This window comes from Octodon degus, unplaced genomic scaffold (genome assembly GCF_000260255.1).
Source record: "Octodon degus isolate 3935 unplaced genomic scaffold, OctDeg1.0 scaffold00020, whole genome shotgun sequence".
Taxonomy (NCBI): Eukaryota; Metazoa; Chordata; class Mammalia; order Rodentia; family Octodontidae; genus Octodon; species Octodon degus.
In genome coordinates this window covers 17,906,146-17,922,266 of record NW_004524596.1, presented here as the reverse complement: position 1 = coordinate 17,922,266, position 16,121 = coordinate 17,906,146, and the positions used below count along the sequence as shown (strand labels likewise).

Below are 16,121 nucleotides of genomic sequence, written 5' to 3'. Positions count from 1 at the left end.
CATCCATCCAGGGCAGGGGAGGGTGCCTGAAGCCACAGTCTCCGGCCTTAACTCTACGGTCCTGTTCATTTCATCACCACTCCTGACATAAACTGCCATTGATCTCCAAGATTCTGTGATTCTATACCTTCCCAGTGAGGGAGACAGTGCAGGCTGGGGTCTTTCCTCGTGGGCCAGGTGGACACACAGATGACCACTTAATAAGGTTCAGTAGTTAACAGAAATCTCACCATCAGCAAGCCTCCTATAAGCTGGATCCTCTTTATTTGCCAATTTTGCATTTGCTAATTCATCTTGTTGCTAAAGTATATTTGCAGCCCCAAAGCAATACTTGCAAGACACCCAGCAGGGTCTGCTCCCTAAATCAATTCACCTAAGCTCCTGAAAGTGTCTTTGAGCCATGGCCTGAACTCTGTGTGTGTCTCAAGAAAGTTGATTTACACAGTCTCAGGATTGATCATTTCATGCAACGGGGGGTTTGAGGTAGAACAGAGATGAAGAATTTTGTACTGGTTGGCATATGTGACGAGGTGGGGTCTCACCCTTTTCCTGACTCTTCTCAGTCCAGTAGCTTAGCTATTTGCTTCCACGGTAGGTTCAGAGTTACCACCTACTAGTGTGGCCTGACTGCTACTGGGGAGTCTTGAAGCGACGGGCCAGTGACAACACAGACACCTTTGCCCAGAGAACCCCTCACTTGCTCAGCTCTCCCGTTAGGACCCCAAAGCAGATTCCCGTGAGCTTCCATTAAGCCTTCTCTACCTACAGCTTCTTGAGGTCCAGCTCCCTCGTCCTTTTCCATTGTGTCTTCTTCCACCTTCCACCTTCTTGTGACCTAGCTGCGCAAACTTACTGCTCCTAGCTCAGGCCAGGGCCTCTGTACTCTCTAAGCTGGATATCTGGCTTGTTTCTTTCCTAGAAGTGTCCTTTCTGGTTACCCCAGCCCACACTGTCTCTTCTCTCTACCCTGAAGACATTCATGATGAATAGCACACAGTTCAGCACCGTATCACTTGCTGAATGTTTCATCAGTGTTAGCCCTAAATATCTACAAGCTCCCTGAGGCCAGGATCCTGTTTCTGGATTTCGCTCTTGAACAGATAGAGGCATTATTGGAAGGATAACATAATACAGTAAAACCAGACTCTGTGAACTTAAGACAAATCAAGTACACACTAGGACTATTGAAGATTAATGAAAGCCCTAATTCTAATTCTGTAATGAGCTTTAGAGCACACGGCCACCTATCCATAAAGTGCCTGAGTTGGGTCCTATACAGGACAGGTAGGAAGAGTTCCCAGAAGTAGCAGGGCCCCAGCTAAGTTCATCAAGACAGGAAAGATGCTTGCTTTCAATATGCAGCCTAAAGCTCAGGGATGAGCAGGCATGAAAGGTGCCAGCACTTGCTGAGAATGTGACCATCACCATTGAGAGCGGAGGGCTCTGCTCCAGCTGCTTTTCTTTAAAGGACCTATTTGCAGAACTTAAATTTGCTGACATTTTACCCTCAGGCCTTTAACTTTCTTTGAAGATAAACCATGGTTGAGTGAATCAAAATAATTTTGCAGCAAACAGTCATTTGACCAAAGCAAACCCATCAAGACAGAGCTTCTAGCTGATTACCCACTTCCAACCTCCATCAGACAGGAATTTATTGATCAGAGGGGGAAAATGAATTGAAAACTAAGTGTTCATCCAAACTCCATTTCCTGTGTTATCTTGGGGTTAAAGCAAGTCTGCGTTGCAGAGTTATAACCAATAATCCATCTCACTCGATGGTCACTACATCTTTTTAGGTGTCTTCAACTTAGCACCGCTGGAATAATTTTAACCATTTTTGCAATGCGTTTTCTTTTCTATAAAGACCCAGGATTTCTCTGTGCTTCATAGGTACCTACAGGTGGTCCATAAGTATAGAGGCCCTGAAGCTCATGCTGTGAGCTAAATGGTGTTTGTGCCACAGTAAGAAAATCATTTATTCTTCATTTCCTCAATTATACAAGACTCCTAGTCATTCAGCAAGTGAGATGAAAAAGTTGTTATCCACACGACGTCAGAGCGGTCCGGCACAAGGCGCGCAGGCAGCACGTAATCCTTCGTGTGCCCTTTACTGACCGCACACAGCAAACCTTTACCTGGCCCTAAAGCCTGCTGACAGCAAGGACATCAAACGTGCCAACCAGCTCGCCAATGTGGACTTCTCAAGAAAACTGAGGCTGCTCACGCTCTGATTAGACACGCAGACCCTGAACGACGCACGGGTCGGAATTCTGACGAGTAGCCGGAGAAGGAAAAGTGCTTAAAATGATACAGTGACTCTAGGAATACATCAGGCGCTATAATTTAGAGTGACAATCATGGGACTCCTCTCTGAAGAAGTGAAATTCATGACTGAATTCTGAAGGTTGAATTGACGTTACCCCAGAAAAAAAAAAAAAGGGTGTGAGCCTTCCAGAAAGTGCACAAGCAAGTGCGCTGAGACGGGGACCAACTTGGCGGGTCTGAGGAACTCAGGAAGAGCTGCGGGAGCTAAGGTGGGGGAGGCCGGCAGGGCCTGAGGGGAGGGGGCGAGAGTACAAACCTTAGCCTAAGTGCTCAGGGAAGGAACTGAGTCCTGCACAGCAGAGGAGTGCGCCATCTGGTTTACATTTTTTAAAGTAATTCTCTATGTGTTCTGTGGAGAATGGATTACAAAAGAATGGGATTAGTATGTGGAGAGGGGGAGCCGATTGCAGAAACCCACAAGAACAGTATCATTTTGTTCTAGAATGGTGTGGCCAGAGATGGGCAGCGCTGCACAGAGCCAAGGTAGATGTGGACGTGGGATCTGGGCAGGCACTGAGGGGGCCTGAGCACCGGGGAGCCCCGAGGAAGGGCCACATGCATCGCGTTTCAAACAATTAATGAGTGGTAGCAGCGCCTATGGAGAAGACTGGAGGAGCAGCGGCCGGTGGAGCCGACTCGCAGCACACGCCCAGCTGGCTGCGTTGACGCAGCACCAGGAGGAGGGACACGTGAGGCAAGCTTTTCGGGACGGACAGGATGCTAACACGAACACAGCAGTAGCTAAATTCTTATTGCTTAAAGCCACTGGAAACAAGACCTGCCTACCTGGACAAGACAGTGAAGAAAAAGGCAAAAGCCCTGGGTACAATAGAGGAAGGAAAGTTAAAAAATAAAATAAAATAAATAAAAAATAAAAAAGAAGTAATGTGTAGTGGTGCCCTGGTTCATGAATACTTCTGTTTGCTAACAATTCAGTCCACAGACAGAAATGTTTGACAAAATTTTGTTTTTGTTTGTGAATTCTGCACTGGGTGAAAAACACAACCCCAGCTGTCCTTCCTGCGTGAGCACACACGTGGCCATCTTTTCCAGAATTGTGGAATGAATTCAGTTCATGAACCAACGTACCACTGTAGCAGAGAAGCAGTAGTCAAAGAAGAGCACCGCCCTAAAGCTACTAAGAGGAGAGAGAGGCTGGTAAGGGGTGCTAGGTCACCCACATGATGAGGATTTTAATGTTTGATTTGGCAAGCAGCGGCTGCGGATCTTTGGCATGACAGTAAATATTCTAGTGAGGCTGAAAAGTAAATTGGAGTAGGTTGAAGATAAGATAAGAGAAAGTGAAGATCACAAGTGCAGACAACTCTTTTAAAAGCCTGCTCTTAAGGGAAAAAGAAAAATAGGAATGGGATGCAATTGAACACAGACCCGAGGTAAAGGAAGACCATAACCACTGTAGAATTCAGGCAAAATGTCAAATCCAGCTCAAGTCAGCACCTGTCCTATACTAAGCTCCCTTAGGCTAAAAAAACTGTCCGAGCAAGGACTTCCATGTCAGTAGTTCACTTATGACACATCCAAAGCCAAGAGTTTGGATGACTGACTAGGAAAACAAAAGTGTAAGAGGGAAAGATGATTCAAGACTGTACTATCTGCTCCTTTTGATAGACCAGTAAGAATCAGCAATGCAATTATCCAAGCTATCTTGTGTATGTGCATGCTTAACTTTTTCTCTTTTTTTATTTTTTTAATAACTTTGCATGCTTATAGCTGGTGACCTGAACAACTAATTTGAAAACAACAATATGCAATATAACAGCCATTATTGAATTCCTGTCACTTTGTTCAGCGAAATTCTGTGTCATTTTTTTAATGTATTTGCTACAGGGTCTACAAGTTCTCACTATGTCGATCAGACTCAGTGATTCTCCTGTTTCAGCCTCCCAAGAGCTGGGATTACAGATGTGCACCACCACGCCCAGTCTCAATGGATGTCTCAGGGCGCCCCAGGGTTAGGGCTGGCATGGCACACCAGGGATCAAATCCCAGCCATGGTGCTCTGCCTAAGCAGCTTCTTTAGTCCACTGAGCTAGCTGGCCAGCCCTCTGTGTCATTTCTAATGATTCTTTTACTATTTTTATTCTCTTTATAAATACAAAGAAAATTAAAAGGCTGTGTTATCAAAGGGACCAGCACTGCATAACTGGGGCTCAGTCAGGCTAAAGCCCTCTAAGGTACCATGTAGAATATACCCAGAATTGTCCAGCCAAGGAGTAAGCTCACCACTAGCCAAGAGCTTCTTTGAGGTGTGAACTCACCAGCGTGTCCAGATGTACAAAGGTCTCACACCGCTTAAACGGTACGTTCCTCACTTCAAGGTGGTAAAGAGGCCCACAACAGAAAACAAAAGGTACCCAGATAGCTGAGCAAGTGTGTGCCAAGCCAAACTGGATGGTAGCTTGTTGCCATGGTAACAAGTCAAGGAAAAGTGGGACCAAGGGTCGCGAAGCAGAGTACAGGGACATGGATTGTAATGTCTACCTTGACAGTGACAGTCCACAGCCTATCTGGAGAGATGAAATGATATCTCAAGTTTGTGTCCTAGTTGTCAGCAGGTTCTACTGATTCCTGGCCTCTAGACCTCCAATAATAGTGATACCTGACAAGCATATTAACTAATCTTGGTTTTGATACACTCTTGGTGACAGAAGTAAGAAACATCAACCAATTAAGCCAGTGTTTTACAAGCATTCAAAAGCTACACAGTAGAAAAGGATTGTCAGAAAATATGAAAATGGCCCCTGGTTTGATGTTTCATTAAGGGCATACTGCAGGAGTACAGGGGAAGAGATCTAAAAATAGTAGAAGGCCAGATATGATTAAATAACGGATGTGGAATGGTACTTGAAACACAGGGTGTTTAAAGTTATGGAGGGGTTTCTGGTAGAGTTCAATCTCAGGGGTTATTACAGTAATCCTGAAACTATTTTGGCAAACACTTCAATCTCCAAATGTTAACAGAAGTTGTCTGGGTAATAAGACTACAGGCGATCTCTGCTGCCTTGTGTAGGTGTTTCCAAATTTTCATAAATCCCACAGTAAGCATATATTACATATGAAGAATATATATTTTAAAGCAAAAGTACAGAACTGAATGCATTGCTTGTGGGAATGCAAAATGGTACAACCACTTTGTAAAAAAACTTCCAAGCTGTTTTCAGGTTAAGCATACACTTACCATAAGACCCAACATCATTCCCACTCCTACATATTTACCCAAGGGAAAAAAAAAAAAAGCCTACCTTCTCATACATCAAAAACTGCACACAAATGTTTAAAGAAAAAAATATACATATACTATTTAGTGAGATGTATATCTAACACATATACATCTAACACATGGATTTTCCACAAAAACTAGAAATAAGCCAGACACTCTCCAACCTGTGAATAAATAAACAAACCGTGGAACATTCATAGTACAGAATACTGCTTGGCAATGGAAAACACTGAAGTGCTTATACATACAACAGCGTAGAAGAATAAGAATGAATTATTCTAAGTGAAAAGAAGCCCAGACTCTAAACTTACACACTAGATGATTCCCTTGATTTGACATTTTGGAAATTTGATCAGTAGCCCTAAAACAGAAGGGCCAGGAAGAGGCTAACTGCAAAGGAGAAACAGAAGCCAATTTTGGCGGTGGTGGCACTGTCCTGCATCTGGAGTGTGGTGGGGGTCACATGATTACATACATTTGTCCTCACAGACCTTGGCCCAAAAAAGTTGAATTTTATGCATGTGAATTTTTCAAAGAGGAATAAAAGCATAACAAATCCTTCCAAAGAGTAATTAATAATTCCCTTCCGGCTGGTATGTTGGTACATGCCTGTTGTCCAGCATTCTGGAGACTAAAGCCAGAGCTTCACATGTTGAGGTCAGCCTAAGCTCAACTATGAGTCTGAGTTTAGCCTAGACTATACAGTGAGACCCTACCTCAAGAACAACAGCACCAATAAAATAATAATGATGCTTTGCTCCATAAAAAGCAGGAGATCATCTCAGGGCCTCCTATAGAAATACAAAGAAGAGCTGAGCAAGAGAATCACATGTGGATCATTTGGGAGCCACGCAGAAACAAAACATCTGAGAAGCACTCGAGAAGCCGTGAGCACATTTCCTGATGCTCTAGACTCAAAGGCACCAAAAGGGTACAGCCAAAGAGACTCAACGTCCTTGACAATGATGGCAGCATCATTGAGGTTTTCTAGGTTTCAAGCACCCATATCAACTCAGGCCTACGGAGGTCAGACACCAAGGAAGGCAATGGGAGTAGAGATGCCAGTAGGGTTACAGAAACTCGTAGAAGTGAAAGAAGTGGTGCAGAGCCATGCGTTGCGAGCTACTTGAGAACCTTCACCTCTGTCGTGGCAGCTCCTTCCATCTAAATTTCACTCAGCTGAATGTAAGTGCACTAGAAAATACCCCATCTGGCTTTATACACTCTTCGCCCTGCACTGGGCCTGCTTTGACTCCACAGTGAGAGACGGCCATCGGGAATCCAGCAGGTATTCACAAATCTCCAGGCTAGCAGCGGAGCATCAGTACTGCAGTGTCACCTTTGACCAGAAAGAAATAGGAGCCTGAATAAGTCATTCCCTTCACTCTTTTCTGCTCAGATCGACAGTTCTGACATATGCTTTGCAAATCTCCTAAATCTGGTAGCCAGCTCGGTCATTCATCCTGCTATTGATTAGCCTTCCTCCGTGCTGTTGCATGCTTCCTGTCCTGGAAGCCCTGAACTCATCTTACCAGAAGTATACTCCCACAGCAGAAGCTTCATGCCAGGCTCTCGGGGTCTGCTTCCCCAGTAAGCCAAGCCAGGCCTTGGAAGGCTCAGGTAGGGATGGAAGGGCTGGGTGTAGGAATGTGAGGACCACATCGCTAGCAGATGACTCAGAAGATGACTCAGTTCTAACCAACCTCCAGCCACGTCCCTGGAGACCCTCCCCAGCTCAGCTTGGGCTATATGCCTCCTCGGAGCTCAAGGGCATGGAATTTCATGCTCAAATGTCAGCAGAATGACCTGGACTGGGGAAGGGGTGGTTTCTAACAAGCACGCTGAGGTTGGAAATGGAGAATAATTTGGGAGGATTTCATCATCCTGTTGGAAGGTAGTCTTAGATCCTGTTCATTCATTGATCTTTAGGGTAAATGCACGGGCTGTGGTGGACTGTCTACTTTGTGCCTGAAGTTTGAGTTTCTTTGCTCTTAGACCTCTGTTGCTTACCAGCACCTGGTTGGAATGTTCAGCATAATTCAGATTTGGGATGAGCTGGTAGAGTTTTCTGCTATCTCCAAGTTGGGGTTAGGAATGCAGGAAGTTCCTGCTCTAACCACTGTTTGCACGGCAGCTTCGCGCCTTCTCACTCTCATTTTGTCCCTCTCTAGGTTGATATCCAACACAGGCATTAAGCACTTGCCAGCTGTTCACAAGATTCAATCTCTTCAAAAGGTTTTGCTGTAAGTTTCTCATTGAGCAGCACATCCGTCCACTTTCTTTCATTATCAAGGTAGGGTTGAAAAAACTAGTATAAAGAGAAAAGGGTTATTTTCACTCAAGTTTTAGAGGGTTCAGGCCGTGATTGCCCAGCCCCACCACTTGGCACTGTGCACACGCATCACAGCCAGAGAACACAGCAGGGCAAGGCTGCTCACCTCACCTGCAGGAAATGAGAGGAAACGAGGAAGAGGCAGGGCACCACGGTCCCCTTCAGAGTCATCCCCCAGGGACCCCAGCCTCACACAGCCCCACCTTGTAAGGCTTCGATCGCTTCCCAGCTGCACCATTCTGGGGACCAAGCTCTTAACAGAAGGGCTTTCAGGGTCACTCGGGCCCCAAACTTTAGCAAGCAGCCACCAGCTCTCCCCAGTACCATCCTGCCCGACAGCCTGTGGGGCCCTGACAGCCAGTAGGCAGCTGTATCCTCCGAGTTCCCCAGATGAGCAGAGCAGGAATGCAAGCAGCAAGGCCCTAGTTTGAAATGCAGGCAGCCGGTCTCAGTCTGGAGAAAATCAACAACCTCCTCAACAAGGTTTACTGGTGAAACAAGCTTGTAGCAAAATCAGTTGCCCCTTGATCTCTTGTTCCTTACTAAATAATGCTTTGTTACTGACCCCCTGCAACTTCCCCATATCCCATCATCCTTCCAACCCCCACCCGAGTTGTCATGCTGCCCTAAGCTTCAAGAGATTATCTGAAAAATTCATACTGAAGCATCAGCAGCACACTGTGCCGCCTCCTCCCTACGTGCCCAAAATTTAACATGAGGTGGAGGAGAAAAGGCAACGTGCAACGGCAATTTTATTTCCAACAGTGAAATTATAAAAATATAGGCAGGCCCAGAGAGAGAGAAAGGAGAGAAGAAGGAGAAAAGGGGGAGAGAGAGAGAGAGAGAGAGAGAGAGAGAGAGAGAGAGAGAGAGAGAGAGAGAGAGAGAGAGCGCTCTAGAATTCTCAAATTGTTTCCAGATACTTACTTATCCTGCATTTATATCTTCCATTCACCCTCACAGGGGAGTTTGCTGGAAGGACAAGGAACATAGACAGATAAGACTTCCCCTATGCTTTAACTCAGGAAGAGAAAAGTCAACAATAAAATCATTTGTAGCCTAAGAAAATAGGAGGAAAAGAGCTATGAGGTGGGAGTGAGACAGCAGAAAGAAGGCTTGACTGAGAAGAACAGGAAAGGCAGCACGGAGGCGAGAGTCTTAGCATCTGTCATGTCCTGTAGAGGCCTAATGTGCAAACAAAGGCAGCAAACAGCCATGTTAAGGAGAGCCTTAAAGTGGAGGTACCTGCTAAGAAACCCGCGGAGAGAGAAGACACTGCTTGCCCATAGCTCCAGCTCTAAGAACTCACTAAAACGAGTTTGTTTCCCAAACCGTGAGCTCCCTAGCCTCTGAACAAAAGCCGTATGAAGCTATCACCTCAGCTAAGTCCCGTCACATCCAGTAACCAAAGGTGGAACAGTTACAGGAGCAAACGCAAATGCCTAACGTGTATGTACTTTCTTCTAGAGACATTCAGGACAACATAAACATCCACACGGTTGAAGGAAACTCATTCCTGGGGCTGAGTCTTGAAAGTGTGATTCTGTAAGTGAGGGGGGAATCCAGCAGGGTAACATTGAGTTTTTGCTTAATGACACCCTTCTCCTCACAGGGCACCCCTGTGCTGTCCAGTCAGTGCTGGCCTCTCCCCATTTAAAGGCCTTCTGCTTCTGTGTTTTCTCCTCATCTTTGCCTTTCAGAATCACAACCCGGAGCTGTGCTAGTAGCTTCCATTGTAGTGTGCTCCAGGAACCTCCAGTTGTTCCTGGAACAACGGTCTCCTGCCATCTCACGTCTGTTCCAAAGGACAGGATGATTCACGCATCACGAAAGGGTTTCAGGGTAAATCCTGAAGGGATTTGACTGACCTTGTCACATACAAAAGTGACATTTCCTGTTATATAGGTCTTGCTTTATCTTGGTCTTAACCATCCAGCAGAAAAGTATAATAACAAGGTATAAAAAGTAAAGCCATATTAATATGCTGAGCTGTAAAAGGCTCAAGTCAACAACTTCTGACACTGCCAGTCCTGTGGATAACCCACTACTATTATGGACTAGAGGACTATATTGGATTATTTTGCTGAATTCACTCACCTACCATATTTAAATGGCAATGGAATACCCATCTCGGACAAAACTAAACCAAATGAAGGGATACAAATGAAGGACCATTTTGTATTGTATATACAAAATAGGATAAATATACAGCTACTTTCTCTTAATTCAGTGAGAAGAAAGATTTTTACTAATAGTGTTTGGAAAGGAGATCACATCTGCATCTTGTACTATGAATAACCACTACAAAGACAACAATATGTAATGTATTAATTATTGGAACTGTCCTACTAATTGGTTTTGAAACTGTCTCATTGCTATTTGTTTCTCAATAAAATTAATGAGAAAGAAAGAAAAAAAGAAAGAAAGAGAAAGAGAAAGAAAGAGAAAGAAAGAAAGAAAGAAAGAAAGAAAGAAAGAAAGAAAGAAAGAAAGAAAGAAAGAAAGAAAGGAAGGCAGTCAGCCAGTTGCTGCCAGAACTGGCAGGAAGGAGGCAGAGTCCAGCAGCTCGGCTGTCCCCCAGGATGCTGTCCCTCAGCACTGGAGCTGCTCCTCCTCAGACCCACGCTGAGCGTAAGACAACTTCTCATGTTCTTACCATGATCAGTTTTTAAATGAGCTTGAGTTACTCCGACTTCTGGGAAAGTTTTTAAATGCGTTCTGCTTTCTTAATGAACAACGTAATCTTCTGTACCAGTCAACTTAGTTTGCCCGCCCTCCAGGCAGGACAGCCATGAAGCAGGTACTGCGGGGACCTGGATGTCCCAACGGCCCATGGAAGCTGGACTCACAGCATGCTATTTGGGGAGGCAGTAATTTCAATTATATCTGTAAGAAAAGCATTTTGTCTTTTCCTTTTCCAAGTGCGGGCTGTTTTGTGTGTGTGTGTGTGTGTGTGTGTGTGTGTGTCATTTCTCAATATATATATATATATATATATATATATATAGACTTGACTGAGTATATTTAACTGAATGCTACAAAAAGTGTCCATGTGCTGTCTGCTCTTCGCTGACTCTACAGAAGTTAGGAGCTTGCTTTTCAAGAGAGGACGGTTTGTTTTTAAGAGTCAATACTTTTAGGATGTATTTCTAAAGGACAGAGCCACACTTGTGAGGATGACACCTATTTTACTTACCTTGGCAGTCCCTTAATCCGTAGATAACAGAATGAAGATTGTCACACTCAGCACAGCCCCATCTCCAGCAGTTCCTGGCGTGGGCGGCTGCTTCCCCCGCAGGGACCGCCAAGAGCACTCAGGGAGAAAAGACTTGTGAAATATCAGGAGGACTGGAAAAGCTTTCTATCCAGGAGTAGATTTTGAAAACCTGAGACCTATTCTGAAATTAAATATAAACATGTTTCTATTTTTGAAACAGTCCGACACTGAAGGACGGCCGCTTGGGTAGGGACCCAAGGATGGGAGCCTAAGTCCCCTTAGGCAGAGGCCTCTGAGCCCCCCAGCGCCCAGCAAGCAGAGGGGCTGGGTGGAGCAGCAGGAAGCTCCAGCCAGCCATACAAGTGAGCTTAGTCAGGAGATGTTCCCGAGGTCACAGGGCTACAGGGGTCACAGCTCAGCACCTTGCAGGCCGCCCTCCCCTCCAGCGTGGCTGCCATCCCCCTTGCTGGGCTCAGGGGTTTAATGGGCCAGGTCCTTGCACCCATCCTTTAGGAGGAGGAGCTCCTTCAGGGGAGTCGTGGCCTTGTCCCCAGGGACAGGGAGTCCTCAGGTCTCCTGGACCCTGCTACAGTTGTGCCTCGGCCGGCCGAGGCTCTGCCCGGGCTCACGCTGTCCTCAACACCACCTTCGGGTTTTAAAACTAGGCCCTGCGGCCTGAAGTCTCCCCAGAGGCAGGCGTTCGAACATGACTTGGTTTTGGAGTGGTGTCCACAAGGGAACACGGTCCTTCTCGCTGCACGACAGCGTCTGCTGCTGGTCGTATGCACCAAGACAAGCGGTGGCTCTAACAGAGACTGACAGGAGCCCTTCCACTCAGTCTGCAGCTTACTTAATCACAGCCATATCTGCTCACAGGACATATATGTGCAGGAAAGATCCAGCATGCAGTCTGAAGAAAAACAGATGGAGCCCACATACATCTGTAAACCTGTAGTTGGAAATTAATAGCCAAGCAAGTGCAGGTCACAGGCCAAACCCAGCGCCCAGGCTTGGACCGATTAGCTTTTACAGCTGAACATTCTGGAATTGAACCTAAATAAAGTGAAATGCTACTATTTTCAATAACAGAACTATATTACAAAGTTAAAAAAATGTTGGGCTCAATTATTATTGTGTTTTGCATTTGGTCAACATAAATGCTGCAAAATTTGTTTTATAAGAATTAATCGTGCCTCCTGGCCCAGAAAACCTACAGTTTACTATCTGGCCCCATATAGAAAAGTTTGGCTGGCCCCTGGGTTTGACTCTAGACTCCCAGGGCTGTGCATCCCCCAGGCCAGAGGCAGTTGCCCCCAAAGCTCTCACCAGCCTGGGGCGGAGTAACCTGAGGCCAAGCGTCATCCCAGACGGGTGTCCCGGGGGCGGGTGGCAATGCACAGCTAAGTGGTCACTGCTTTGAAAAAGATTTATCTCACTCCTCTCTGGATTTTTCTTAGCTCACTGGGCTTCAGAGGGAGAAAAGAAAGACATACATTTGTTCTCCTGGGATTTCAAGCGATTTCTAGCTTCCTGAGTAGTTCAGGCGAGTGCCAACAACATCATTACGCAGAAGCGGCTCTGGGTCAGTTTCAAACAGTGTCGCTTGCAGACCCCCACCCTGCCTGCCAGGGAAAAACTCCTGACAGCAACACAAGAGCAGTGCCCGGGGTCGCTCTCGCTAAGCCCCGCTGCCCTTGGTGTCCGTGTCCACTTTGGATCCACTCAGAAGCAGAACAAGGTAGAGCCATTGGCCCAAGCAGCCTAGGGTGCCGCTGTGTGAGCAAGCCGCCCCCCTCCCGGGAGCCCAGCTCTCCCAGGCCCTCCCCATGCCCACTCACCGCCTCAGGGACGCATAGCCTGCACGATCCCTGTAATTGATGCCTCTTCCTTTCTGGCTTAACCCAGAACCACCTCCACAAACCTGGAGTAGCCGGGCCCGCAGGTCACAGGAAACGCTCGGGCTGTCTAACAACCTAATTAGATCACTTTCTGATGACAGCCAGGTTGCTGCTGTGGGACAGCAGGGGTGAAAGGCTTAAGGCCACAGAACAGGTAGCATGCAGTGCTCTTTCTCTGTTTTAGAAACACAGCTTCAGCAAGTGTGCGATTCTGTTCTATAGGACAGGAAAGATCTTCTGCTGCTCCTCCCATAGCATCTTCACTACGTGTGCGAGGGTGCGTGCGGAAACCTTCCAGCCTGTGCCTCATACTGCCGCCTACACGAGTCTTTTTAAATGAAATCTTATTTATTCCTCTTACCATAAACCTCATCTATCAGTTCAGTAGATAGCGCACGGCATACTACAAAGGTCAAAGGTTACAAAGGGTCATCCAGTGACCAGTTAGTCTCCCCCACCACTGTCCCCAAGCTTCAAGGATGGTGTTTTCCTTACCCCATGCATGTGTGCGTGTGACCCGGCCCCAGTGCTTCCAATTATGAAGCCCCTGTATTGTCTGCATCTGACATTATTGGTTTTTTAATGGCCTATTCGTTTCAGGTGGCTGAATAAGAATGGGATTCAAGAAGTACACAACTGTGCATTCAACGGAACCCAGCTAGATGAGCTGTAAGTAGCCCCGACTGTTCTTCCAGGCCATTTAGAGGCAAATGGTCTTACAACAGAAGTATTTATGTGGCTTTGTGCTTCTCTTCTTCTTTCCACAACCCCATCCCCAGGAACCTAAGTGATAATGGTAATTTAGAAGAATTGCCCAGTGGCGTTTTCCAGGGAGCTTCTGGGCCCATCATTCTGTGAGTAACTTCCTCCTTTCTGTGTGAAAGAGCTGAGTTTGTGGACGTTAGAAGTCAACTCTCTCCAGCTCTAGGAAGCTTGCATGGTCAGGCTGGCGATCTAAGCTGATTTCGTTCACATCACCTATAAAGATGTACAGGGACCATCTAAGACTGACCCCTGATCTGACTCCCAATAACATGGCAATAATGATAATAATGATGGTGATGATGTGTAACGAGGACTCAGTGAGCGTCAGACAGTATGGAAGACACGAAGCTGCAGCATCTATTAATCCTTATCAGTTAGTCCTAACCTGGCAACAGGAGCTATTATTGGCATTTTAGAGAGGAAAACCTGATTTCTCTGCTGGTGTTGACTCCATCAAGCTATGCAAGCTTTACTGAAGGATTTGAAGCTGATCTAGCCTGGCGGATGGCACAGAATGGCCCTCTGCTGTCCGTCTCCTCCTGCAAGGAGAAGTGCAGGTCTCCTTCCTGACCCTCAGCACCCAGGAGACCCGGACACCTGGCTGCCTCCTGGCGCCCACTGGCTCATGGGCCTTGGGAGCTGCTTCCAGGCCCCTGGCAGCGCACGCGTTCAGTGCCTCCTCCGCGGGCACTTGGTCTCTCCCTCACCTCCCAGTGCCTGCTCCCTTCTTTGCTCCTGACCCGCATTGCCCTCGGGGTTGGCCTGACCTCCTCTGGTAGCTCAGGCCATGCGGGAGGCTACATTTTTAAATGTGGTTTCCTGAACTCTAAATAAGCCCTGTTAGAAGAATGTGCTTCAGGAAGAAGAAAGAGGGTCATAAGGGAGACATGAGAAGCATGGAGAAATGGTAAGCGAAAGCACAAATGTGTACATAAAGCTCTGCTACACGATCCTCCGTGACCGGCTAAGGCCAGGCATGGCGTCTGAGGCCACACAGCACACTGCTTGGCTAGCTCGCATGGCTATGTGGTTTTCTGTATCTCTATCTATGTCTCTGTTTCTGTTTCTCTCTGTCTGTCTCTCTCTCTCATTGTCTCTCTCTGTCCTGTCTCTGTCTCTGTGTGTGTGTCTGGCTGTTTCTCTCTCTCTCTCTCCCTCTCCCTCTCCCTCTCCCTCTCCCTTCTTCCTTTCAGCATCACTTTTGTTTTCACCAAATGACATATTCCTGTTCAGGCTGAATCTATGTACCTCTAAAGTGTTACCTTTGTGGTAGTGTAATAATTGATATAGTGTGTGTGCCCCACACATGAGGATTCTGCCTCTTTGGTGGGAAAAATAAGTGTGTCTTGAGAAACATTTACCATCCTGACCAAGTCCCAAAGATGCCAAGTCCGAGACAGGCAGCACGCCACAGGGGTGGCACACGGGTGCCGGAGCAGACTGCTCCACTTTAAAACCAGCCTCAGCTTCCTCACCCCAAAATTGGCAAAACCAGGAGTATCTATTCGTGTTATTATCTGAACCTTAAAATTACATAGACCTATATATGTTCATAAATTTGTTTCACTCGCTGAAGCAAATGTGAAGCACCTGCTTCAGCAAATAGGAAAGTCTGCCTTGCAGAAAGCTAACATTCTTGTGGGGTGAGGGCAACTCAGAACGATGGCACACACAACTTAGGGTGCCAGATCACACTACGCAAAGTGGGACCCCGGCCTAACCAGCGGAGAATACCAGGCGCACAGTCTGGTGTCCAAGAGTACAAATTATTTACATTTTATAAATTGACTTTGACAAGGCTATTCTGACATGCTTTGGAGAGATGGCATCTTTTCAGTTTCACTCAGCTAACAGCCTAAAGGTTATTAGGTGTTTACCTGTAGCTCCTGACAGGTAAAATCCTGATCCCATAGCAACTCAGCCCACTGCCTGCTCCTCAAAACGTTCACATTGGTTGTGATCCCAGCTAATTCATTAGCCAGCTGCGGAGACAGGGCCCAAGTGGGGAAGGGATCTTTTAGAGATCACGCCAGAGCTGTGCGTGACAGACGGGGCGAGGAGCTTCCTCCGGTGTCTCCCGTGCCCACGTATGCCACCATGCCGTCTTGCCATGCGCACATCCCATCTGCTCAAACATCTAAAAGTTCTCCTGGGGCTGGGAAGATAGCTCAATAGAGTAAGTGCTTGCCTGGCAAGCGCAAGGGCCTGGGTTCACTCCCTGGTTCTGTCAAAAAAAATAAAAATAAAAATATGGGGCCAGGGAGATGGCTCAGTGGAATAAGCACTTCCCTGGCAAGTGCAAAGGCCTGAGTTCAATCCCTGGTTCCGCAAAATAAATAAATA

At 46.6% G+C, this 16,121-nt stretch overlaps 1 protein-coding gene across 2 annotated transcripts in view; it reads left to right on the top strand.

Moving 5' to 3' along the window:
• The window catches only part of Fshr (follicle stimulating hormone receptor), a 193,705-nt gene that overhangs the window by 160,742 nt on the left and 16,842 nt on the right, over nt 1-16,121 (top strand). The window contains exons 8-11 of one of the 2 annotated variants that reach the window (XM_004627690.3): nt 7,738-7,809; nt 9,366-9,443; nt 13,614-13,682; nt 13,793-13,867. In XM_004627690.3, the coding sequence (XP_004627747.1) occupies nt 7,738-7,809; nt 9,366-9,443; nt 13,614-13,682; nt 13,793-13,867 (294 nt within the window). The remainder of the gene's footprint in view (nt 1-7,737; nt 7,810-9,365; nt 9,444-13,613; nt 13,683-13,792; nt 13,868-16,121) is intronic. The other variant, XM_004627691.2, reaches the window with a different exon arrangement.